The 27,521-nt window shown below is 36.3% G+C and overlaps 3 protein-coding genes and 1 long non-coding RNA gene across 5 annotated transcripts; 3 read left to right on the plus strand and 1 right to left on the minus strand.

Moving 5' to 3' along the window:
* LOC147853483 (uncharacterized) lies at positions 1-27,478 on the minus strand. 2 transcript variants are annotated; one of them, XM_087332140.1, is made up of 2 exons: positions 25,494-27,478; positions 1-246 (listed from the first exon to the last, which is right to left on the minus strand). In XM_087332140.1, exons 1-2 carry the CDS (start codon positions 27,283-27,285, stop codon positions 203-205), a joined length of 1,836 nt encoding a protein of 611 aa, XP_087188266.1. In that variant the 5' UTR covers positions 27,286-27,478; the 3' UTR covers positions 1-202. The 2 variants fall into 2 exon arrangements, with proteins under 2 accessions (XP_087188266.1, XP_087188265.1); XM_087332139.1 differs by lacking the exon at positions 1-246 and having other exon boundaries at positions 24,687-27,477.
* Positions 489-2,669, plus strand: LOC147853484 (putative WRKY transcription factor 65). The gene is made up of 3 exons (XM_087332141.1): positions 489-888; positions 1,177-1,365; positions 1,854-2,669. The coding sequence occupies exons 1-3, from the start codon at positions 506-508 to the stop codon at positions 2,440-2,442; spliced, it is 1,161 nt and encodes a 386-aa protein (XP_087188267.1). The 5' UTR covers positions 489-505; the 3' UTR covers positions 2,443-2,669.
* LOC147853485 (uncharacterized) lies at positions 13,603-15,995 on the plus strand. Its single transcript, XR_015531176.1, has 3 exons — positions 13,603-13,711; positions 13,822-13,892; positions 15,507-15,995. It is a non-coding gene; the product is annotated as an uncharacterized LOC147853485 (long non-coding RNA).
* LOC147853486 (gamma-glutamyl hydrolase 1-like) lies at positions 16,938-20,861 on the plus strand. The gene is made up of 10 exons (XM_087332291.1): positions 16,938-17,303; positions 18,669-18,761; positions 18,945-19,034; positions 19,126-19,220; positions 19,396-19,456; positions 19,540-19,629; positions 20,026-20,088; positions 20,173-20,261; positions 20,443-20,535; positions 20,643-20,861. Exons 1-10 carry the CDS (start codon positions 16,989-16,991, stop codon positions 20,683-20,685), a joined length of 1,032 nt encoding a protein of 343 aa, XP_087188417.1. The 5' UTR covers positions 16,938-16,988; the 3' UTR covers positions 20,686-20,861.
* Positions 27,479-27,521: the final 43 nt, after the last annotated feature.

The raw sequence follows: 27,521 nt of genomic DNA on the forward strand, positions 1-27,521 counted from the left end.
CTCTCTCCACCTGCGTCTCTGCCTCCTTCTCATTTCAGCCAACAAATCATTAGGAGTTCTGCCCATCCCGCTCTCTAATCCACCGCCTAATCCCCCTCCTAATCCCCCCCGTAGATCTCATTGATCCCCGCACCCCATTGCCTATCCGACGCCTAATTATGTGCACCACATGTCATTAGGGCTTTCTAACAGTATCCGATCCTTAACCATTCTGATTATCACCCCAATCATCATCATCATCATCATCTAATGAGAGCTTTGCACCAGATCTCATGAGAGCTTTGTACCAGATCTCAGTTTGAAAAACCTCCTTTTTTTCTGTGTGTGTGTGTGTGTGTGTGTTTGTGTCATGAGTAAATTTGGCTAGTTTCTCTGGAGCCATGATCGGATTACTACTGAATATGCATCTGATTTCCTTCCTTCCTTTCATCGTTTGATCGAATAATATACATACTGCCAGTTAGTTACATCATTACTATTAGTGGTCAAATAAAACAAATTTAGCATGGCGAACTCACATCCGGCTGAATTATTGCTGCCAAATGATCAATTTCTTTACTGTCAAGTAATCAGTAATACTGACAATCATGAAGCATCCGATCTAAGTAGATCCTCGCCTGATACTTGCTCAGCAGCGCCGGAATATTCTCCTGGGAGCATTAAGAGAGAATATACTTCCCCTTCAGAATATTCCCCCTCCACGAACCACTCTTTGGGCAAGCGAGATTCTCCGACAACCGAATGTCCACTGGATTCCCCTGATAGCATGAAACAAGATTTAGATTCCCCATCGCCTGCCATGATGTTATGGGCGGCAGCTGCCGGTGGTGGAGATTCTGACTCTAATAATTTAACAAGCAAGCACACTGGTGGTAACATAAAAAAGAGGTATAATCATCTACTGGATCGAAATGTTTATGTTTTGAGAGATTTCATGAGAGGGATCAACTATGTTCACCAATTAGTTAATGGCACTAATTAAACTATATGCATAAATTAATGGCATAAATTAAACTATATGCATAGATTCATGGCATTAATTAAACTATATGCATAGATTCATGGCATTAATTAAACTATATGCATAGATTAAGGAAGGGATTAGCTTTTCTTTGATTATCTTTGTGTTGCAAATTGATGCTGATTACTTTCATATGTATGTATGGACGTATCTAGGTTAAAGGCCCAACAGAAGAGAGTTGTTTTGGTGCCATTAATGGGACATGGAGATCATAACCTGATCAATGATCTGCATCATGGGTCGATGACTGTAAATAGAGTGCAGAAAGGTGAGCTCCCACCATCTGATACATGGGCATGGAGGAAATATGGGCAGAAGCCAATCAAAGGTTCACCATATCCAAGGTATAATAATCCCATTCATTCATCAATTCTGAATCACACATATGTATGTAGGTATGTATGTTTGCATGCATGCATGCATGTCTGTCTGTATGTATGTATGTATGTATGTTTGCATGCATGCATGCATGCATGTATGTATGTATGTATGTATGTATGTATGTATGTATGTATGCATGTTTGTATGTATGTTTGTATGTATGTTTGTATGTATGTATGTATGTATGTATGTATGTATGTATGTATGTATGTATGTATGTATGTATGTGTGTATGCATGCATGTATGTATGTATGTATGTATGTAACTTGTAAGTAATTAAGTACATATGTGTGTATGCATGTGTGTGTATGTACCATGCATGCTTGTGTGCATCATCATGTACACAAGCATATATGCATAGTGGTCATTAAATTAACTTGTAGTGTCCATCGTATGATGCATAATACCCATTCATCCAAGCTTAAAATGCCATCTGCTTTAATTGCCCAGGGGTTACTATAGGTGTAGTAGCTCTAAAGGTTGCTCTGCGAGGAAGCAGGTGGAGCGGAGCTCGTCCGATCCCTCGATGCTCGTAGTAACTTACACCTATGATCATAATCACCCTTGCCCTAGTAATCCCCACAAATCTAATTCAAAATCGTTGATTACCACGAATAATGTTGTTGCCGCAACACCACAATTGAACTCGGATTATACAAAGCATCTAGGCGAGGAGGTTGATCCCAACAACTTATTTTCCTCTATACTCAATACATCTCACACATTAGTGAATGACTCACAACTAGAGTCCACCTCTAGTCCTCTTGAATCCTTTATCAATCAAGATGATGACTTGGAGAGGGATTCCAACATTCTATCAAGAGTATTAATGAGTACTCAACATGAAGAGGATGATCATGTATTTGATGATCTTGGGGAGCTCCCTGAAATATCAGCCATTTTCAACAAAGGTTTATGTTCTACGAAAGATCGACTCTTTGTTATTGTCAACGATGGCAGTATAAACTACGACGAAGATGATCACTTATATGAGCCGTGTGGATTTTTATGTGCTCCTTCTACCATGATTATGTCATAGACAATTTTCCCTCTCGTGAAGGTGGGGTTCCATTTTATATTGGTTCTTCTTTACATGGAAAGTTCATTGAGAAGAGTTCATACAATCAAAAATTATTGGATGCATGGGTATGTGCTACAATGTTTTAAAAAACTATCAAGACACATGAGCCCTATAAGGAGGCAACAAACAAAGGTTGTTTTGTATATACATATTGATCATAATTCAACATTCACACAGTTGGTCAATGCTGTTATTTGTTGCATGAGAGCCAACTTTCTAACACATGTAAGATGATATTGTACCACTATATGTCTTTTATGTCTTGTGCATACAACATGTTAATTGTAGGTATAGCTTGCCGCTTGGCTTAACACTACACATTGGAGCTTGATATGTAGTGTACACGCACATCTATGTGTGTGACTCTCAAGTTTTATGACATAGTCACAAGATGCAACAATCTTTGCTCGCATGTAGCTTACCAATGATCACAAATGCCCCTTTGAAAAATGGGTGTAAACATACTTTGTAATGTTTGTTTCAATTTAAGGATAGATTTTTACCCTTGCAAATTGTTCATATATTTCCAAAGGATGGTTTGTTCTCCCTCTTTCATGTTCTCAATTCGTGCTTCTCAATTATTTTCCTTGGCTTTTCTTATTAACACTACATGATACTACATAACATGTTCAATTTTAGAAACAACATTACCAAATGAGATTTGTTGTCCTCACTAGCAATTGTGACCAATCTGTATGACTAACAAACTTTTGTAACAACTTTGTCAAATGCTATAGACTATAAGAAGAAATATTTTTGCTTCTTGTTTTAACCTCCAAATGTGCAATGACTCTTTTTTTATCCACTTCAAACTAGCATAACATAACGCTGCCCAAATACTATATTAAGTAGAAGAACAATGTATACGTAAATCCTAACTTTTGAATCCTAGAAGTATACAAGAATACTCAATGATACGTGAAAAAAGCCCAAATTCTCAGGTAGATTTCTTAGAACCCTTGAACCTCACTCATCAATTTTGTGGTAGTTGCATTTGTTTTAAGATCATTGGCTAGAGTAAGTAAGCCATCAACCTGGCCCTTTCACCACCATTATGGTTATATGAAGCAAAAAGCCTCATTGACTATTATCTTTTGTCGAATGTTTTGAGGTCCACGTAATTTCAAGTCTTTAGCAAATCATTTACTTAAGAATCATAATAGTTAATATTCATTGCACACGAGATGAATACTAGTTCAATATTTGCATAATTTATGGAGTGATTTTAGTATCATATGTGTGAGGATTGGAGAACATTTATGCCATTCAAGCATTTGAAATGTGATTATCTTCGCTTAACAACTTTATCATAACGTTCAATTGCAACCGCGAAATGATGATAAAGTATGTAATAATGCCAACTTCAAAAATAAATGGAATGGTAATATGAAAAACAATTATCTTCAAGAAAATTAAAGATTAAGAACTTAGAATCAATAACAACATAGTCTATTAGTAGGGTGGTTGATACACTTGTGTCAAAGAAGATAGTTTGGCCAACTTGTTGAATTAGGTAATTGTTCTTCATAACAGTATTAAATAGTTGTGTCTATTTGAAATCATAGTTTGAACTTCTTTGAAGATCTTGTTCCAATTTTTACTATATTATGGTGTACCTTTGAAATGCACATATTGGGGTTTGCAACACATTTGGAATATGAGCAATTATTCCATGTTCGATGGTAAGCATAGGGCGAAAGCTTATGTCAAGAAGGTTAATGCCATTCTCATGTGGAATTTTCGAATGTTGGAGCATGTGGGATCATTTCCTCAAATGCATGTTTAGGTTTTTTAAATAGGATGTCCCTTTGCCTACATGGGTGGAAAAGGCTAAGAACTGTGACAGTAGGTTTTACATGCAACTAATATAATTGTGTATTTTTATCCGGAGAGAGAGAGAGAGGATGATGACAATGATGTATGATCGGCATCTAGAGGCTGGCAACATGATCTATGGGACTTGATGTAAAAACACATCTCATGGTATGATTCTCCTGGGATAGATTAGGGAGGTAGGGTTCAATCACTCATTTGTAGTTCACCACTTCTCATCCATTTCCAAAGGTTGCATTTTGGGTTCTTAGAACACATGATTTTCTCTCAGTGAGTAAGTTAGAAGTTGGAGATCATCGCATTGTGTAATCATTGGCGGGATCCATGCTCCTTTGTCTCCTTTTCATACTTAATTATTGGTTGCCGACTTTTAGATTTCACCGTGGTAATCATCATAAATTTGGTCCTACCCATGTTGACTGGTGGACCATTATGCTCACATAAATCATTTTGCATTTTTCAACTTCGAGTAATCCAAAAATACGACATCATATGCAATAATAAAAAGCAAATGTGTAAACTACCCAATTATTGTTTTTTTCTTATGTTTTGGATGAGCTTTTCTATTACATATTAGTCAAACTTAGATATACGTGGGAATGTCAAACATAGATCTACGGAGGATTTTTGAAATGGTTGTGTAAAACATTGATTGTTGTGCATGTACAAATATTTTTCAACCTACATCTTGAAACCATTTCCAAACCATTTCCAAATATCTTGGACCCAACTAAATGAAATAATTTTCTTTTTGAGATATTTCCGTGGTATATATCCAATTTCCACTATAACATTGGGAGGTGATTTGATCACATTGTTACTTTCAACATGCACTTGTAAACTCTTTGAAGAGCATAAAACTCTAGTGGCATTCTTTTACCTAGTTTGCAAGGAATATTATTTGCTTCAATCTCCCATATATGGATTGTGCACACATACTCAAATTATGTATTGGGTTGTTTCAACTTTCATTCTTATAGTTATAATATAGAAACCAAGATTGTTGATTGTATATGATTCACTTGACAACTATCTCACCCCGATCCCAAAATGTCAAAAGCAAAAGCTCCTTGGACCAATATGTTCAAAGTCCAATATACTCTCGTTATTGGTAATGGAGCTACAAAGACTACATTAACACACGAGACACGAGTTGAATAGGATAAAACTCAAAGAATCTAGCCAACTCAAGAATTTGACTAGAGATCCAATTTAATCCAAGGAGAATATGTACATTAGCAAGTTCCCATTGGCTACAGGGTTCACACGTGACACACACACACAACTTGTATGATTAAATCATTTAAAAAACAAGAGTATTATTGGATATTAAGGCCCCCAAGAAAGAAAGAAATGTCTAGGTAGAAATAGAGACACGATACTCTTCGATAAGAAGAGATGCTCCAAGAAATGAAAGGGGTATTTGAAGAAATTTGATCAGTAGATTGGCATTACTAGAACAAAATTGAACCAGGTGAATCGAGTTTCCTTGAAGAGGCCAAGATGACTCATTCATTGGAGTTTCATTTATTATATTGTCCCAAAAGGATTTGAACCTGTGACCTCACGATATAGGTGTCATATTTCAGAGTGTTTTAGATCATTAAAATATTCATGAATTTTCTAGATTATTCTAGAAAGCTTCGGTATGTAGGTGAAATATATATGATAATCATATAAATATTTTATAACAGTTATCCTGATGATAAGGTTTTGAACTATAGCATAAGGTAATGGGCTCAAATTCTTTTGGGACAACATAAGTTTGTAACCATGACAATTAGTGTGTAAAAGCTACTCGGAAGAAACTGGATGCAAATGGGAGAGAATGAAGACCAAAAGGTCGCATTAAAGTTGGGGCATCCAAAATCTTTAACAGATGAGAGCTCTTGCCCTTTTATGCAAACCAGAACCCTAAAAGTTCTTCTTTCACATTACAAGCCCTTTGTGCATTAGCCACTGCTACCTAATAAAGTGTAGCTTCTGCTCCCCACAAATTACAATATTGGCATATTTGTTGTATACATTTGGCCTATGACGATTAGTTTAGAATGGAAATATTTAACCTTATAGGGTTGTTAAAACTAAATAATTTGACATTATTTCCGTTAGCACTAGGCTAGAAAAAAACTGAACCATAACAAACCTCAGAAACACCAACACCCAACATCCCACTCTAGTCCATATTAAAAATGTCAAATTCTCTAATGGAGAAGGACACTCGACAATATAACCAATACCTCCCCTTGCTAATGATAGTGACACGTCTATACAAATTAACCCCAAAACTTACGGGACATCCGGATGCCTATAACCACATAGATGCTTGAAAAATGGCTCGAAATTATGACCCTATTGCTGTTGTATTGGGCATTGCAACCTTGGGATCACACCACACCCGAGCTCGATTTTGGTTTTGAACCATTATCAAGTCATTTTAAATAGTGGTAATTTTGTATCTCATACAAAGTTGCAACATGAAACACCCTTCACAATTAGTTTGTAGGTAAGTGGTGGCATGTTGATGGTGTTTCCTATGCATAGTTGAAGGGCACCAATGTCTTGTGAATGTAACGTGCTGCATTTGTGCATGTGCAAGTGGAACCACTAAGATTTTGGATCAGGGATGGACAAAATATAAGAAATTAAATTAAGGAGATTTAGAAGATTTAAACCTATGACATTTATCTAACATGAAGATGATAATGACCTATCGCACCGTGTTTTGCACTAAATCCCAATGATTGGTGGTGATTTAAGTCACCCTCACCCTTCACAATCATCATCACTTTCTTCAGTCTTATCCTCATCATAATTATCACTACATTTTTTATGATAATTTTTTTCCCTTACATTTTTGGTGACAAGCATCATTCATATCAAATCCATTTTCAATTTTATACCTCATATCATTACCCATATCTTTTTCATTAAGCACGTCTTTATCAAACCCTACAATACATGTCTAATAAACCATACCCTAATCTTTATAAAACACACTTGTGACCAATATACTTAAAGTCTCATATAAATCATCACCATCAAGCATAAAATCCAAAATTTTCATCGTGGCTGAATCAAGGCTTATCATCATTATAATTATAAGCATAAAAAATATGTTGTTGACATCTTCCTTATCAATTCTTGGCACATCATTAACTATAGTTGCATCCTATCCTACATACTTCCTAGTTTAAGCTATGTTGTTATAAAACATCCCATATCTTCATCTACATTATTATATTATTTTATGTTACCATATCAACATATTTTTTCAATATTATCCTCACCACAAACTCTTTCCCCATATTCATAAAAATTCCCCATGATTATCGGCTTAAAGCAAAAGAACACTATAATTGCAACTTAATGCAAAATGGTTACCATCATCCTCTTGATGCTCATCCTCATCCGTATGATGCTTATCATACTTACCCTTAACCTTATTAGAATCAAAACTAGAATAACTACACAACTATTTTATATCATTACTACACACACTGGCTCTCATCACTATCATCATCATTGTAAAATTCCTTACCATTAGTCAACCCTAAACCCCATGAACCATTATCACTATCACAATCATCATCAACATAATAATTACCTGTCCAAAATACATTAACATAATATACATTATCTCATTATGATAATTGAACATCCAAACACATACTCATTGTTACGAACTCCTACTTCCATGAGTGTCAACATGATGACATTAAATATTCTTGAAATGTTTCTGCCCTCTATTGCTTCCTAAAGGTAGTCTAGAAGCAACCTTCAAATCCCTTAGTGCACAATGGCCATGCCAAGTGCTTGATCCCTCCTTCTACCTTGATCATTTCCTCCATGTTGTACATCAATATAAGGAGATCCATTCTTTGGAACTTAGTACCCCCATCTTGAGCATAACTAAAAGTGAGGAATGAAGCTAAAACTTACAAGTGAAGGCTCGTGATCATGACTCAAATCACAAAAACAAGAGCATGCAAGCTTAAGGAACTCCATTGAAAAAAGCTTTATGAATTTGTCAAAGGGAACAAACTAAAATGTTAATACTAACCCCTCACCCTTGAAGCATTGTTTCCTCTTTGATTAGTAGTGATATGTGAAAAGCTAGATAATTAAATTGAAAGAATGGTGAGGTTAGGAGCAACCCTTAGGATTTCACCCACGCACACAACTAAATACACAACATACATCCATTAATTATACGTCATGTATGCCAAAATAAGCTAGATTCTTATGCGTTCCATGTTACACCAATAAGGTAAAGATAACAACCCTCTTCGACACATGTACGATCATGATGATAATCTCCTTGGATATGTGGATGAAAACCTTGCTACATCTCTTAAATTATGATCATATTCTATGAGGCTTGGAAGATACAAGAACAGTTTATTTCTTAGAGTCTTTCATATATTACATAAAAATTGAATTAGGCCAAACCCTGAATAAGACAATCCACTTTGATCCCCCTTGATAGGCTTACACGAGAAACACTTGAGGAGAACCCAAATTCCTTGGCTATGGAATCAAGGGAGGTAGTGCCTCAATCTAAAATAATTGAAGTACAACGAAGAAGAAGTTCTATGGGTACCCAAGCTGGTCATGCCCGCTAAAAAACTCACAGATACTCCCCTTAAACCAATATATAGGCCTAAACAAATAAAGAAACCAAGTGGGTTGACATACATGGGGTCTAACTTAAATGCCTAAAAACAATATATCAAGCACTTGGTATGTTAAGAAAATTGTGGGGACTAGCCATGGTGATTACACCAATGTCGAACTTAGTTTTGACTACCCAAACATTGTCGAATCCACCAAAACTCAATGCCGCTTAACATAAAGCCCAAACAAATGAAATCTCACTTCGAGGATACAAAGACAAATCAATTATATAGGTTATGAACAAGTTTGCAAACAATGGGGATTATGACAAGTACCAACAAAACTCATAAGAGCCGAAGGGTGGTTCAATGGTCACATTCAATTTTGATTGCTCAAGATGACTTGGATAGACAAGAAAACCCATAATATACACATCTCAAGGCCAATTGTTAATTTCTCAAAAAAAAGGGTGGTTCAATGGTGGAGCATTTTAATTTCAAGTGACAACATGTAGCACTAGGTGTTAATAAGCACCATGGTTGCCCCAATACTCAATATATGTGCATAATAAACAAATGTGAACACAAACCAAGCTTAATATAACCAATCATACACCTTATTGAGATCCCATAGCTAGGATACCAAGGGATACAAAAGAAAGCGCAAATAGTCTATGAGTTAACAATGAAAAACTACCAACCTCCCAAGGAGCTTAATATAACCAATCATACACCTTATTGAAGATCCCTTCTCTAGGATACCAAGGGATACAAAACAAAGAGAAAATAATCTACAAGCTAACAATTAAAAACTACCAACCTCCTAAGGAGCTTAATATAACCAATCATACACCTTATTGAGATCCCTTAGTTAGGATACAAAGGGATACAAAAGAAAGTGCAAATAGTCTACGAATTAACAATAAAAAACTACCAACCTCCCAAGGTGATACCTAGGAGTCCCAAACAAGCTATAGTAAGCTTAATAACTTGGATGATTTCATATTTTAGTAGAGGGGGTAAGGACCCGATCCATAATAACCAACATGTGGGATGGTTCTCTCGTCAAGACGAGAACATTGATTGATGTCAGACTCAAGTCATAGTTCTTCATGCATTGGGTTGTCATGAAGTGCATCACATCACATGTGCATGGACAAGCATTGAGCCTCAATTCACATGTGGTGATCAAGGAACAAAAAATGGTAAAAATTGATTTTGGCAAGTTAGTTCTCACTCCCACAAACTCCAAAATAGATTAAGTAAACTACACCAATACACCACAACAAATAATTTAATGCCTAAGGGATAAGAGCATGTCACCACTTAGCATTTCAGCTTTACCTTACATTCTATTATAATTACATAAATAACATTTTAAAGTAGATCATTTCCTCATGTTGGAGGTGGTTTCATATTGTGTGCCATTGGCAACATGATATTGCCCCATGAAATTTGTCTTTGAAGGAGAGGAATGGTGTCATAAGCACACAAAAGGTCATATATTTTGGGAAACTCAAAACTTGTGACCACCTTTGTCATATATTAAATAATGTATGAAAAGCTAGATGACGAATCTAAAGAATGACAAGGTTAGAACCGAACCTTAAGAATGCATACATGTACACAACTAAAAGGAACAACATGTATCCATCAACAATAATCTCATGTATGCCAGAACAAGCCAAATTCTCATGCCTTCCATGGTACATTAATAAGGTGGAAATAACAACCCTCTTTGACAAGAGAACGATCATGATGATAATCTCCTTCGATATGTGTTCAATGGAAAACTTTCTACATGTCCAAAATTATTAGGATATCCTACGAGGCTTGGATGACGAAATAACTATTGCTCTTTCATATGCTAGATAAAAATTGCAATAGGCCAAACCCAAGTTTGTGCAATGGTTTAACTCTTAGGCATGTTCCAAAAATCCCACAATCTAAGTCAAGGTTGGTTCTTCAAGAGAAAATGCATGATCGCATCAAGGATAGAAGTGACATCTGGTTGTTCTAGGATGAATTGGCCAAATATTGGAAAAAGTTAATGTTTGTTGCATGCTTATGTTGCTTGATTGGTGTTCATGGCTGACTATCTCAAAGTTTGACTTAGAAATTAACTATAATCCTAGATAATTTTGTATACTACATGTTTTGGGCCTAGTTGTTTCCTATTAGACTTGAGCTAATACAAACAATTATAATGATTCATATGAGTTATGTATGCACCCCAAAGTGCTTAAGCTAGGCAACTAACTAGACCATGCAACCTCTTAAAAGGTATATGTGTAGAAAACATTTTGGTGGAGGTAATATGTTATTTTGTACAAAAGTTACATATGCAACTAGATCGAAGATCAACCTCTTAAAAGGTATATGTGTGGGGAGTCAACTTTGGGAGGAGAGAATATGTTATTTTACAGAAAAGGTTAGTATCTATAGAGAAACGAGAATTTGAAGATTCATGGTGGCATGTTGTCTATCGTATGCTCTCATTTAAATGCCCACAATTTGTTATGGGTCAAACATTTAATGTTGTCCCAAGGATGAAGTTTGAGACCTTGTCTATTAAAGAAATGGCCTTATGACTATTGATTAGGCAGGTCAAAGAATTGCAGAGGACATGATTTAACCCCCAACAAACTTGACGAGCCGAGAGCAACAAAAACCTAAATTTATTTATTTATTTGATAAAGATATCCTTTCATTAGTGTAAACAATTTACAAAGTTTTGAACTCTTACGTGATCGGCTAAGGAAACAAAAAATGTTAAATTACAATTGAGAAAAAGAGAAAGAAGAAGATATACATACATACATATTCTTATCTCCACCCAAAAAGAACGAAAAAAAAATCAATTGTCTCAGTCGAGGGAAATGGTAATCGATTATCCTTATGTTATTGAACACAAGATAGGGGTAATTGGATATGCCGATCGTAAATGGTATATTGATCCACCGATAGAGGATATAAGGTCACGTTGGAAGTTGTGGGAGTTGGCTAAAAAACCTTTGTTAAGATTAGATTGGGACCCAGTTGATTATCAATGGACAGATCCATTTACAAGTAACAACTATAATTTTTTCCAATATTTTGTACAGTTGGGAAGACATGTGTCGGATAGGCAGGATGTGTTACCATCAACATTTTAATATTGGAATCAACAAGCTATTATTCACCAATTCTTTGCAAAGTTCTAGGTTAACTAAAAAATGAGCGTATCTTCAGGTTGTGTTTGTTGTCATTTACAAACTGAAACTCAAAAACATTGTTTATGGGAATGCATTGAGTCTCAACTGGTATGGCAATGCCTCAGAATTTTTGCTAAATATTTCCCCCCATTGGTTTGGACGTCGCTTGTCTGTTATGCTTTCTATTACGACATTGAATCTATGGACCATGATTTTTATTATTATATAGAAAGCATATCCTTCCATTAGTTTTAAAAAGCATATAAGCTACAAAATACAAAATGATGGAAAGGAATTGATTACCTTCCCCAACCTGTCTTATGTAAGACAATGGCTGCCATGAATCCTTCGTTTGATAGACTTGATTGAGCACTTCCTCAATAGTTGAAACATACCATGAATTTGCATATATGCTCAAAGCAAATCAATCTTCCTCATCATATTCATATTCAACATATCCAGATACCACCTTTGGGTCATTTAATCCTTGACAAACTTTACATGCATCCAATATACCACCACATTTACAATGACCAAGCATCCTCTATTTTCCATATTCAACGTAAAACAACAAAGAATTATGGTATAGAGGTCATTTTGTATGCCTCGATCCATGATTTCAGCATGTATGAACATGCCTTCATGTAAAGCCATGTGATCGACACCCACCTTGAGGGATCTCAGCCCATCGAACAGTTTATATGCATTCGATAAACTTCCACATGTTGCATATATGGACCATGGATTTTACACTAAATCTAGAAGTGTTTGTGCACTACCATTACCGTCTCTAAAGTTTTTAGGGATAATGAAGGAAATCCAACCACTATGGGAGATACCGAGTAGTACGATTATATATAACATTTGGAAGGCTCGTTGCTCTCTCATTTTCCATTAAGTTAAAGCATCACTAGCTGAATTGGTTACAAATATTTGGTTGGACATGGTTCATACTCTGAAGGGTCAACATGATTGAATAGTTGGAGTTTCTGATGCTAAAACTGCTCAACGTCATGAGTTTCTTATTGTGTGGACAATGACTCCATTCATGACCTCCAAGAATGGCACTCCATTTCTGGCACTTTCAACCTCCAAAATGGTTGTTTCCGCTGCTGATCACATAGACTTCAAAATCACATAGACTTCAAAAGCTTGTAAATTGTTTACACTAATGAAAGGATACACAATGCACACACACACACATACATACATACATATGTACTCTAATCTCCACCCAAAACGAAGAAAAGAATGACTACATACATACATGCATGCATGCATACATACATACATACATACATACGTACGTACGTACGTACATACATACATACATACATACATACATACATGCATACATACATACATACATACATACATACATACATACATGCATACATACATACATACATACATGATACATACATACATACATACATTCATACATACATGCTCTTCTGATCTCCACCCAAAAAGAATGACTACACAAACACGTGACACACACAGAAAGACACGAAGGAAGGGCCTGCCCTTTGTCATGCTCCTACTCACTGGTCCCGCCCATAGTACTCTTGCTATCCAGAATCGGTAACGCTACTTTGGCCTCCATTCTGAATCTTTGTCTTGTTCTCTTTTTCTTGTTTTTTTGTTCTTTTTTTCATCCCCCATCTATCTTTGCTTGTGATCATTTCATTCAGCTCTCTGGCTCGAAGTTGCCCTATCAGAAGAATCATCCTTTTACTTAAGGTCTTCCTATCTCATTGTTCAGGTTAGTGAATCATCATTGCTATGTTATGTAGATAGAGATTGGTAGATTAGATTGATTTTGTATTCATTGTCAACAAAAAAAAAGTAAACAATCAAGAATGATGCTCGAATATGATGAATGTAACCGAAGAAGTGCAAAACAATAATAATTACCTAATATGACCCATGGCATGGAACGAGGAAAAGGGCATCCAAGGAGAAGAAGGGTAATCCAAATTTGACATAGTAACTAATGAAGGGCGTACAAGAATGACCAAATGTGAACTATGGTCTGAGTGTATGGCATATTAACGAGCAAATAACCTATGGCGCCGAAAAACTGGCATATTAAAGAAACCAAATGTGACCCAGGACAGGGACATATATGGAGTTTCTCCACTTCCATGAGAGACTCGGCTGGGTACATGTATAAAAGGTAGACGAATAAAGGGAATGCCAAGCGTCATTTATAATGATTCCATTTTGGTCAGGAGTTGGTAGAAGCTAGTGGCACTTGTAGGAATTCCTGATAATTATTATGTAACATGTTCATGAAACTAGACATCAAATTGATTTTTGAGAAGGGTTTGAAAAAAGGTGGAGGTTGTTTGTGAATATAATCCCAAAACAATGTGAGTGTAAATAAATATCTTGAAATTGGCACCAATTGCATATCCAATCAGTTACAAGTTGTGTATCAATTTAAGTCCAATTGGATGTCCATTCGGTCAGTAGTGCAGATTACAGTGAATTCTATCTAATTCTTTTCAATTTGCTTAGTTGGAAATTGGTTGTAGGTGAACTCATCTGGCTATTATTGGGTATGGAAGAGGAGCAGCCGAGCCAAGTGATTAAACTATAAATTAACTATTAGTTTAGAGCTAATGCTGAGAGTACAGCACAAAAACCTGCTTGAACAAGGAAATCATTCTAAGCATGATTTGTAGGAACTCTAAAATCGACAAAACTCTAGTTCTTGTACATATTAAAACCCCTAATTTTAACTTTCATTGAAAACCTTTCTGTTTAAACACAGTTGCGGTCAGTAACCATGGAATCAAAGAGAAAAAACTCAGTTTCTTGCTGTCATTGGCAACAAACACAATCAGATACGATGACTAATTGTGTTTGTAACCAGATACGTACAATCTGCGAGTAGTTGCAACAATTTCAATTACATGGCTTGCAACAGCTTTATTCCGAGAGTGCTTTCTATTTCTTTGTGTCAAGCTTTTTTGCGGAAAAATATTTTATGCTTTTATTGTTCCTTGTATTTTATGCTAAACCCTAAACCCTTTCAAATCACAAGTTTGAGCATTCATCTGTTTCCAGAAAGGTGAGATACTTCAACTCAACATTGTTCGTGTTATGTAAGAAAAGTGGGTTTGGGAGATAAAGACTCCTTGGAGTCAAGGTAGGGTCAAAATCTTGTTTATAATAGATAAAACAAGGCATCAGGATAATATTAAGTATTTAAGACTGGATTAGCTATATGTGATGATCTTACTTCTCCTCAATGTATTGATGTGTGCCATATCTAGGGTACTACTGAACTCTCACAATTCTTGTTGATCTGGATTCATATGATGTATCTTATCTCCAATAAGATAACAGTGTATTCATGTTTTCTTTGCAGGTCATAGACATACAACCATGGTTGTAAGGTGGGGTTTTCTAGGTCCAAGTCAAAATAATTGACTGGTTTCCTTTCTTTATCTCAGAATTTGGCTTTCTATAGGGATTCATTTATTCTTTCTAGTGCAAATATTGATTCTAAAATTAAAGAATCACTTACAAATTACTTGTTAACGTAAAATGTTGGTTATAATATGCACATGCATGTCTGTTTCACAATTTTAGACTGTGTTCCCTTATCGCAGAGTATGTCTAAGTCATGTCATGTATGTAGGAACGACCAACAGAAGGCATAGTTTGAAAGATGTCCATCAATATACAAAAATAAAGACATACATCCCATCTTATATGTGGTTACTGGAATTAAGCCTCTATAATGATTTTGAATTTATTGAAAAAACATCTATGGTATAGTTCATACCTTGGAAATTCTCATCGACAATATCAAACTTGTGGCTGTCATGCAGTTATCTGAAAATTTTCTTTGCTTTTTCATCTGTCTTATTTACACTGGCTTTATTTGATCCATTCCTTACCATTGCACAATTGATTAAGTCTATTTTGGACGTGTAAGAGACACACAGTAAAATTGTTGATTTTTGTATGATCTTTTCTATGGTTCGACATAAGTTGAGAACTCTCAAAAAGCTGAAAATTTTGTTTTATTTTATACATTATTGTTTGTTGTTTTGCTTTGTTATAAAGGTTTTCTCTACATCTCGTTTGCAATGTCAAACAGATATTCCCTTCAAAGAAAAGAAAACTTTAAGTTAATGTAAAAAGAATATGGCATATGCGACACCCTAATGTTGGGAACTTTTATGATTCAAGGAAAAATGCAACAATTTATGTCAAGAGATGAAATGAATGCTACAATCCAAGCAAAAAATGATGATCCCATTCATATTATAACCTTCTTAGATAGGTTGTACCTAATCTCTTTAAAATTAAGTTAAGTTCAATAATAAGTAAAAGAAATCAATCATCTTAGCAATCCACTCTTTGAAGCAAGACAAGTTCATGATGTGAAGGGAAACTGCCTATTATAGTTTGGTTATTAACCTTGGAAAGCAGACTAGCAAATTGTAGGTTAAATAAACTCTTCAAAGAATAGGTTAATCCTACAAATGACATTAAAAGTTGTGATCCTACATAAGAGTCTCTTTTTGCAATTAATGACAACAATTCTACCACAACCTTGATCTTTAGGAAAATAGGTGAAACTATTTTCGTTATGTTTCAAAATGAGCTAGAATCAATTCATTATGAACACACAATTGTGCAATGTCCATCCAATTAATTGCTGAGTATAGGATGTGCTCCATCCAAACATTAAGTAAGAGGATAATTAATGTTTCCACTAGAAACGTAATCCATGCTTGATTTTTTTGAGCCTCACAACTTCAAAGCCTTTGTGGATTTTTTGTTGATTTCATAACATAAAAAGCTTTGTTTTCATTCCAATTGAGTGAGGGTGGGAGAGATGGCGCTCTCTCTGTTCTTCTTCCTCCCCCTCCTCTGTTTCTCAGTCGGTACTTTTGCACATTATCTTTCGGAAACGAGAGAAACCCAACTCATCCGACAGATCTCTTGGCATAACCCAACTGTTAATTCTAGGCCACTGATCGGGATTCTGTCTCAACCTGGCGATGGCGATGGTGGGCTCATCATGAGGATGAAGGGATGGAACCAATCCTCAGTCTCGTACATTCCGGCATCTTATGTTAAGTTCGTTGAAATGGGCGGAGCACGAGCCATCCCTCTTCTCTACAATGAACCTGAACATGTCCTGCGCCGGGTTCAATTCCTAATCTCACCCTCTCTCTCTAATTTCATTCTTTGATATATGTATGTATGTATGTGTATTTATGAATGTATGTGTGTATGCTCATGTATATGCACATCTTTTGATATGTTTCTGTATGAATACATACAGATACATGCTTATACATATATACACACACGTACACACAGATAAATGCTCATATATACATACATACACATACATTGACTTATTGCTTAAAGTTAAAACCCATGTTTGTCTATAATGAGCCTTTATTCGGCTTCTAATGAAGCCTAGAGTTTTTCAAAGGTTGCAAAACTGGAAAATTGAAGAAACACCCAAGGAACCCAGAAAGTGCCACTTTGGGAGGGCATGTGGTAAAACACCAATTGGACTACCAATTTAGCTGAAATTTCACCACTGAAGAAATTTATATAAACCAAAGAAACATATCCTCCAGATTTTGGACCCACTACAGCTTCCAGGAAGCTAGAGAGCTCTTGAACAAGAAATTTGGCAGCATGTTAGCTGCAAAGATTAGCAAGGCTTTTGGTATTTCATTAATTATTGATTGGAAAGGATACATTAATATAGAGCCCAAATAGTAAAAACACAGCCAAGGGTTTAGGCATATTTGAATGACTAAAAGCTGCATGTAGAGAGCTTTCCAGGATACTCTAAAATGAGCAAATCAACTCGGAGAACTTCAGAGTTTAAACATTCTAAAACTATTCTCCAGCAGCTCTAAAGCTGAAATTTGGGTTCTTTATCCAAATATGTTTTTTAAATAACACAAACCTAGCTGACTCATGCTGCAAGTGTCACATCTTCAAAAACATCTTAGTCTAGCTTGAGTTTCCAGTTTAAGATCCAGGATTTACCTCGACCTCTACTTCCCTTGGGAAAGGTTGGCATAGTTGACCTTCAGGACTTCATGCGCTTCAAAGAAGATGCAAACCTTTAACTCAATATGCCTCAAACAGAAAGATTGATCTCCGGTTGAGCAAACTAGCCAGCGGAAAGCACCTTGAAGAAATGCTAGTTGAGATCAAATCCATCCCCACAATAGGCTTCTAGATCAGATAGAGATATCGAATATGGAAATAGCTAAGGCCTGTGAACATGGCATATGTACCACCAACAGTTGCCTAATTATTGGGCTACCAACATCCCATAAATACACACACACATAGAGAAATATACTATTGATCTACAGTATTTGTTAATCTTATTATCCACAGACAATATTGGAATGTGTGCTTGTGTCCTGTATATAGCCACCAAAAATCCTTGTTATGTGAATGATTCTTTAAATCATAAAGTTCATTGCAAACTTGGAGACATGCTTATTACAAATTAGTTTTTTTTTTTATCATCCAGAAATTTGCAGCAATTAATGGGATCCTGTTTCCAGGAGGACATGCAAGCCTGAAAGATGGTCCATTTTATGATACGGCACAAAAGCTTTTTAAGGTTTGATATCATTTTGTTCACTAGAACATGCACCATGTGTTTTTGTTACATGTGTAACATCTTATTCCTGCAGTAGAGACATTGTCTAGAGTAACTAAGTCATCTGTTTTGAAATATGTCATAATAATCTTTGGCCAAAGATATGAAGAAGATTTGTTGAACAATATATAAATACATATACAGATGGCTTTAGACGAGAATGACAATGGAAATTATTTTCCGGTTTTTGGAACATGTTTGGGATTTGAATTGCTATGTGTCATTGTTAGCCAGGTATCGATATTGCCAATGTTTCTAATTATGCTGTATAAAATATACCTTGATGTGTGTGCTGAGTTTTGTATATAATGCTGCCAAATTTTAGGATCATAGTGTTCTGGAAAGATTCTCGGCACAGTCTCACCCTGCGCCTCTGTATTTCAAAGACGAATTGGTAAAACAGCAAAACATGTTCAAATGGCAAGGATAGCTAAACCTACTTGTCTTTGAATTGTTTTATGACATGTTGTCTTGTCTTTTTGCATATTCATGCATATTCTCGTTTGCCTTTTGTTTTCTTTTTCTAAAAGTACATGCTCCCTTGTTCAAGGCATAAACTTGACCCTTGTTGGAAAATTATTCTTCTATGGTCTAGGTTTCCCCAAAAAATCATTGATAAAGTTGAAAAAGATAATCTTACAATGGAGAACCATCAGGTTTGTCTATAATATGAAGCTTCGTGAGTGTATAGAAAAATACAAGAGTGGTTAATAACTATATCTGAAGTATCTTTTGACAGTATGGTATTTCGCCAGAAAACTTCACATCAAATTATGCGCTTTCCAGCTTCTTCCGAATCTTAACTACAAGCCCTGATAAACAGAACAAGGTATTGAAATTGACTTTTAAAAATAAAAGTGATGGTTTCTTGATTTTGTACGATCAGCCACTTTGGCGTGCTTCATGTGGATCTATTCTGTAAGATTATTGCAGTACTAGACTGGGCTCTATGCATGGTTCAAAATTTCATCCCTGCAGGCTGAAAGATGAAGTTACCGTCAGATTTCTCGGGGACTGAAATGTGTTTTCACTTGTTAAAAGGTTAATGTTAGGGTTAAGGATAGGACAGGTTTTAGGGTTAGGAAATAGTTAGAGTTTTGGTTTTAGGGCTGATTGCCGACTATGCCAACCAAGGGTATTGAACTCCCCAACGAGTGATATTCTTTTCATTAAATAGTAAAATGGATTTATACATAGTTATGATGACATTGAGAATTATGTGTAGATATACGTATCAACCGTCGAAGGGCGCAAATATCCTGTTACAGGTGTTCAGTGGCATCCAGAAGTAGGTATTTTCTCGAGAGCAAGGATTAGTTTAACTTTGAAAATTTCTCCCTCCCCAACTTAGATTTTATCAAATGGGTTACAGAAGAATGCCTTTGAATGGGGGGTGTCAAGCATTCCTCATTCCGCTGAAGCAATCCAGTTGAGCCAAAGTGTTGCGAATTTCTTTGTAAGGTATGTGTGTAATGAATGTGGTTATGGATTCAATATGGTTGGCATCATGAAGTAAAAGGATTAGCACGAAATTATTACAAAAACATATAGAAGGTTTCGATATTGTGATTACGAAACAGAAATGACTGGCAATATAGCCTTAAATATTTATCTAATGATATGTGTGATTGACTAATCCCAGCGAAGCAAGGAAGTCTCATCATAATCCAAGTGGAAATGACGAGGAGGATTTTCTCATTTACAATCACAGTCCTTTCTACACAGGAAAAGATGGGTATATGTTTGTTATGCATTCCATTGTACCTCATCATATAAGAGTTTGCGAAATAGTTTCTTCTCATTTGTTTCTTCGGTGTTTTTTTTATCTTTTCCTTTCAACAGGGCAGGTAACTTTGATCAATTGTATGTCTTTTCACAACCCTAAGTCCCCAATGGAGACCTATTCTTCGTTGTATAATAATTTATTCACCATTGACTAAATTTATAAGGTTCAAAAAATTGATTGTAAACTCATCATTGGATAAAATATTATAGCATTGAAAAAGGTGAAGTTTGATACCCTGGTGAAATCAGAACTGCGGTAAAGTTTTTGGGTTTCTGGTCAGTGTCCCAATAGTATGGTTTGTCTGATAAGTCAGCAAACTTATAACATCGAAAGTAAAAGATGAGAAAAAAAAAAGTATTCAGTTCCTCACATATGAGATTTGTTCAGAACATAGCTATTAAATCACTAGGAATATATTGAAGCGTGTAAAGCTGTTCATGGTGTCAAGTTTCTATCCCCTTACGTTAAATTAAAAATTGTGCAGCTATTCTACATCCTCCATCATATAATGTTTCTCTTCTCGCAGATCAGGGATTAACTATCTGTGTGAATCTTTTGTACGTGCTTGTGTTTACCTCCAACATTGCAATGCCACAGCAAAAATACACTTCAACGTGCACCTTTGATTTGTATCATAATCACAGGAATACCATCTTTGTAATTTCCAACTAAAGTTAGATGTAGAAAATCTTCAACTTGTTACATGTCTTAGAAGGATAGGGGTCACCTAGTGATGTAGAAATAAGCAAATAATTTTCACCTTGTTTTTCCACTTTCTGTTGTGATTGGTTTTGCAACAAAAACATGGCTGGGATACATTCGTTCCAAGCAAGACAAATGGCAAAGCATATGATACGTTGTTTCATGGTACATAAATGTCAGCTAAATACGTTTATCCTTGAAAGGTAGTCACCGTGTAGTTGTAAGTTGCTAGATGTATGTAGGTATTTACTGTAAGGCTAAAAGGTTTATGAAGGTTTTAATGGGTACAGCTAGATTCAGTGTTTGCATGATTGAGAACTCATAGTTAGACAAGGTGATGCAATGATCAATGAGTTTTATTCTAAGTATTAGTTCACTCAAATCTGTGCTCTAATGGGTGCTCCATTTATAGATGTCAAAATATGGAACTAAGAGAGATAAAAAGCAAAGCCTCAAGCCCTAAAGTATTAGTTCAAGCCTCTACATAGCAATGGGCACAGTTTCGGCTCAAACTGAACCAAACCATTAAGCCTATGTATTATTATTTATTATTGGGTAAATGGGATTCCATATGTGGATCGGGGAGCGAGAAGATAAAAGACTAGAAAGCAAGAAGAAGCAGAAGGCGAAAAATCGAAATGCATTTTTACTTCTCATACAAACATATTATATGTACATACCATCCGGCGCGTACGGATTAGGCCACTTGGGCTCCGTAGGCCTATGTATCCCTTACAACGGGAACGAAACAAGCTCTCTCAAGCAATCTCCACGGACAGACAGCCTTCTAAACCTCTCTCTCTCTCTCTCTCTTCAAAGACGGAGACAACACTTAACACTTAAGAAGATGTAATCTCTTATTTGGTCTTACAGGCCATTTTGGCCTCTTAAAAGACGTTAATATATATATCTTTCTTTCTCTCAACCTCAGACTCTTTCTCTACTTCTTCCCTGAATCCCCTCCCTCTTTCTCCCTAAACCTCTTCTCTCTCAATCCTGCTCTCAAGCTTATCTATCTATCTATCTATCTATCTATCTATCTATCTATCTATCTATCTATGTATCATCATGAACCCGAAGACGAAGACGATGACCGCAAACCTCTACTTATCCTGTGCGTTAGAACATTGTATCTTCACTTTTCAAACATTTGTAAATACTCCTCACACTCGGAGCAATATCTCCTTTTTTGAATATATGAAAAACTTGAGGAAACAAACTTGAGCTCTGTTTGATGATGTGTGTATATGTGTGTCTCTTGTTGAGTATGGTGATCATTTTAGAATATAGCAGCACGTTGTCTTTTTATCTTTTCTTCACAAATGCAATAAATTTCTAGTCTTCGAGGTCCCCTTTTCATATGTTATGCAAGGGTTTTGGGAGGTATTCATGTGCATCAATTAATTAAGAAGAATGTTACAAAAGAGAACCGGAAATCTTTTTAGTTTTGAGGACGATAACTGTTTAAGAGAAAGATTATTATTTAATATCATGAGTACATCAATTGTATGTGGAAATCACTCTGTGGTAAAGATTCAAAACAGGAAAGGCATTGATCCATCCTGCTCAAATAAGACCATATCAATGTTGAATGTACTACAAGCTTATAATACTCATATGTATTTGGAGTTTGGTATACATGTCTTTGCAGTGCATGAGTAGGCAATTTCATTGGGCTGTAAATGCTCATTTTGCATTTGGTGAAACAACTCAAGCACATTCTTGCTCTGCCCCAGCACATTGTGCTACCTACAGGAGTTATCACTAGGCTTCTTTACATTGTAGAAAGTTATGGAAACCTCTAACTAAAGTGCCCCTTGGACATTAAATCCGAGTCTTTCTTTCCATGGCTATTATATAGAAGAATAATATACAAACCAACACCATGTCACCAACCAAATGCACTTGTTGGACTTCAGCATAGCAATGCACCAACCAACCTTGGATACGATGTCCAAATCACCCTATTCAACCCATACATATTAGTTATATGCTTCATGCTTGTAAAACATCTCCAAAACTCGTTGCACCACATGCATTAAGGTCATGATCTAGGAACTTTAGAAAACCTAAAAGCTTTTGTTTTTTGCAGAGGTATATGGATAGCAAGAATCCAACCATGTTTGCAATCACAATTTGTCTCATGGGTCAATTCCGGCCTCTAGTAGACATGAATATATCGATCTTTCTTGTCTCTCTCAATAGCCATAACCTTGCTAAGATGCTTGTCATAACTTACCTATGATTCTTGCGAAGACTCGAGGGGATTAGTGTTCTATCGCATGTTGGATTGAACATGAGGATTCAAGGGTGACTAGAGAAAATGTTACTATCAAGCTCTGGGGTCTTGGAGATCAACCTCGTTTCCAAAGCACGTGGGTAAGATATTGTCGGGGGTGTATCGGCTATTGTGTTAAGTAGTGCACTATGAAGTTCAATAGAATCATCGTATTGTTATATAATGTCACTAAATATAAGAGTGTCCTAAGTTAGTGTCCTTGATATATGTACATTATTCTGATAACCCTTTACTTTTTACATTTCTTTCCTTTTTTCTCCAAAAAACATAAGCTAATTCGATTAGTTATAAAATTTTTAAGCTGGTAATGTTTATATACAAATCTCATGTAAGGGACTTGATTAAACAAATTTTTAAGCTGGTAATGTTTATATACAAATCTCATGTAAGGGACTTGATAGTTCCAATCTTATGGTATTTATTTATTTATTCTTTATATTCTGAGTTTAATCAATTTAATTTCTTTACATATTTTAATGTACACATTGGTTTGTCTGTGTTTCATAGACTCTAGTCTAGGAGATCAAATCAAGCGATTGATTGGAATTCGAAAACTTGTGTCTCAAAATTTTTGCCGCTCCCTTCTGTTTTGTTTCTTCTGTGTGTACATTTGACCCTCGATTCATTTCGGTATTTATTTCAAATTCTTTACTTTCTCCGAATCATTCAACACAAAATGCTAATTCGCAAAGCATTTAATTTATCCTGTGTCTTATATATATCACAGAGTATTTTACCCTTAATTAATAATGAAGTGCTCTGTTATATATTGACATTAATCTTGTGCTAATTGAATTATAAAATGAACGTTAGCATGCTTAATCCATGTAGTCAGTGTGATCAGGATCTGAGTAAGATTAATTAGTCCTATTTAGTACATTCATGTTGGCTACATGTTAAAATGAATGCCCAGGATTAAGCTAATCAGAATGCATGTAGTTACCCGCCAATTAGTTGAATCTCATCCATTAATTATGGTTATGTGACACGGTTATAGTGAAAATCATCAACCCCATGGAATTGGGAAGTCGATTAAGGATCAAATGCACGTTATTAAGACCTAATTACGAGTAATTAATCGAATCTCAGCAGAGAATATAAGCAATGGTTTATAAAGAAAATATTTGTAAAACGGATGTATACAATAATAATCAATCCCATGATACAAACAGCACCAGTTTAGAGAATCAATGTCATTGAGCATATCAAAATAAGCAGCTCTGACCATGATTAAGATAAGACAATCGCAATTAGGGAAACCCGTGATAGTGATTATGGAGTGCCTCACTATCATTAAGCATGCTGCGAAAAATCATTTAGAAGTTTGTGGCCATGATGATCACTAATTAAGCATGTTATTGAGAGTCATTCAACAATTATTCCGCTGGCAGGCCAGATCAATGAGGACATGGATCAAGCACCTAACACTATCATTGTGCATGCTAATGATCATTGAAACTAGGATGTTAAGGATGATCAAGCACCTTTAATGGCCATGTCTTGATTACATTTGACCAGATTTAAAGGACTGATTAGTGACCTTTCACCATAGTTAAGGATGCTGATTAATGAAGATCATGTACATCCCTGTTTAGTCATGCACTGAATCATCTTGACGATGGCGACGATTGATTAAACACCTCCGACCAGACCTCGGTGAAGGCTTCGAAGATTAGGCCATGGAATGTGTCGGGGTTAAGGGCGAGGTAGCACTGCAAAAGCTCGACCATGTCTCGGGCAGAGTAACTGTAGCCTCCGGTAATGTTCTTCCGAGCCGACGAGCCGACCATATCCAGCATTGATTCCTTGAAATCCCGCGCGGGGTCATCGCTGAGCTTCACGACCGCAACACTGTCGGACACCCGGCATGAAGGCCGGACATTATGAAGATGATGATCATCATAACAATAATAATTTGTGGGCAGAATCTCGGTCCCAGGATCCATGTCCTCGCTCTCGCTTAATGCTTCTTCTTCTTCTTCTTCTTCGTCCGATCCGGCTCCATACTGTCTCGGGCCACGGCATGGCTCTCGAACCCGACAACCAACTGAACTGGATCTCGGGCCGGACAATCTCGCCATGCCTCTCGAATAATGTATGTGCCCGGCGGCCCCGAGAAGCCTTTCCTTGCATCGGATGTATGTGCTGCTCGACACATCACTATCTTTCCTCACAGAAACTCGGGCCTGCCTTCGCCTTAATTCATCGAATCCATGATCATCCTTCGTGCCATAGAAATCATGGCTATGATTAGTCGACAGATATGGATCGCCATGATGGACATTCATATCGGCATCATCATCATCATCATCATCATCATGACCATGGCCACCACTGACATTAATGGATCCATTATTATAATATAGCAGATCATTATTGCCAATTTTAGGCCTGGCTGGAAGAATGAATGCCCTACTGATTCCATCATCACCTTCTTGATGACCCATCTCAGACTCCCTTCTGCTCATGATTCCATCCCATAGGATAGGGCTATTATGTGTATAATTAGTGCTACTACTACCACTACTACTAGCCATAGTAGCATTGAGATAATTTACCTGCTCAGATATCCGATCATCATTAGCATTCGGTTGCTTACTCCTACAAATCTTGATGTCATGAGCTAATACTAACTCCCTCAATATTGCAGATCTAATTGAGTTGTGATCACATATCGCATTGCCACTACAGTTGTTATCCGCACTAATGTTGTTGTAATTATGAATGTTAAACCGATGGAGATCAACACCATCTTCTCCATGATCGTTGGAGGAAATGCTCGGCTGATTGCTGGAGATATTCGAGATCTCTGAAACGCCATGGTAATCCAAGGTTGTTGCAATCGAAGCACATGCCGAAGCTGGATCAAAGATTGTATCCGAATTCGTTGAGGTCGATATGGTCGAAACAGAATTATCCCTTGATTGAATATCATTCCCAAGATGCAATAGATCGCCATTGAATCGACTAAAATTAGTAGTTTTAGAGTCCATTGAATGCCTTCTTGCCATACCGGCATAATATTGATCATCACCTGCTGCAGTAGAATTGATGAGATTATGCGGAGTAGGGGGTGTGTCGGATAAAATAGGGCTATTATCACCATTAGCACATAATTTAGCATAGTATTTCCGTCTGCCTAATGGCTCTGGGTGCTCATTAATAAGTGCTTTTAATCTCCTCTCTAATTCTCTCACATCAAATCCATCCTTCCTATTCTGCTTATCATTCATGTCATCCTCCTCTGATCTAGGCTCCGCATGGGGCCAGGATCCATGAATCTTCAAATTACTATCATCGTAATATTCATCATCATCTATCAACTGATTAAACACACAATCATCATGATTAGTAGGATGATGGTATGACGAATGATCCGTATAACTAGTAGTAGCGTTATTACATTCTATATTTATGATATTGTTGCGGTTCATATGATCCTTTGGAGAAATACAAATAGGACTGTTGAGAATGGATTGATTAGGGCTAATCAGTGCTATGTTAGAGCTAGTTACTGACAGTTTTGGGCTAGTTATTAGGGTTTGTGAAAGAAATGGGAGATCCATGGTTTTGTGATTAGCACCATCACGGTTGTAATTAGGATCCAATTTCTTATTATCCTCTTGTTTATGATGATGAGTAATAGCCTTAGGATTACTAGAGAACCAGTGAGAAAGCTTGAAATGGATTCTCCCCATGTCCTACTAATATGTAGTTGATTAACTTAATTACTCTACTCAAAGTTTCAGAAACATTAGATTAGAAAAAATTGTATCAGAAAAACCAAATTGCATACCCTCATACTTTCACATACATAATGTAGGCAAAAGACTGAAAGATCTGATTAACTGTGGCAGCTTATAATTAGGAAATGATTAATATATGTGTGTGGGCATTGAATGCAGATACCAGACAGGCAGGCAGACAGACACAG

The sequence above is a fragment of the Azolla caroliniana genome, unplaced genomic scaffold (genome assembly GCF_043228905.1).
Source record: "Azolla caroliniana isolate FFs.n. ecotype wild unplaced genomic scaffold, voAzoCaro1.0.p SCAF_16, whole genome shotgun sequence".
In the NCBI taxonomy this organism is placed as follows: Eukaryota; Viridiplantae; Streptophyta; class Polypodiopsida; order Salviniales; family Salviniaceae; genus Azolla; species Azolla caroliniana.

Coding starts and splice junctions, on each gene's coding strand:
- LOC147853484 (XM_087332141.1), top strand. CDS start 506: ATGGCGAACTCACATCCGGCTGAATTATTGCTGCCAAATGATCAATTT. Junction 889..1,176: donor GGTGGTAACATAAAAAAGAG/GTATAATCATCT, acceptor GGACGTATCTAG/GTTAAAGGCCCAACAGAAGA. Junction 1,366..1,853: donor AAAGGTTCACCATATCCAAG/GTATAATAATCC, acceptor TTAATTGCCCAG/GGGTTACTATAGGTGTAGTA.
- LOC147853486 (XM_087332291.1), top strand. CDS start 16,989: ATGGCGCTCTCTCTGTTCTTCTTCCTCCCCCTCCTCTGTTTCTCAGTC. Junction 17,304..18,668: donor CTGAACATGTCCTGCGCCGG/GTTCAATTCCTA, acceptor TTTATCATCCAG/AAATTTGCAGCAATTAATGG. Junction 20,262..20,442: donor GTTGCGAATTTCTTTGTAAG/GTATGTGTGTAA, acceptor GACTAATCCCAG/CGAAGCAAGGAAGTCTCATC.
- LOC147853483 (XM_087332139.1), bottom strand. CDS start 27,285: ATGGGGAGAATCCATTTCAAGCTTTCTCACTGGTTCTCTAGTAATCCT.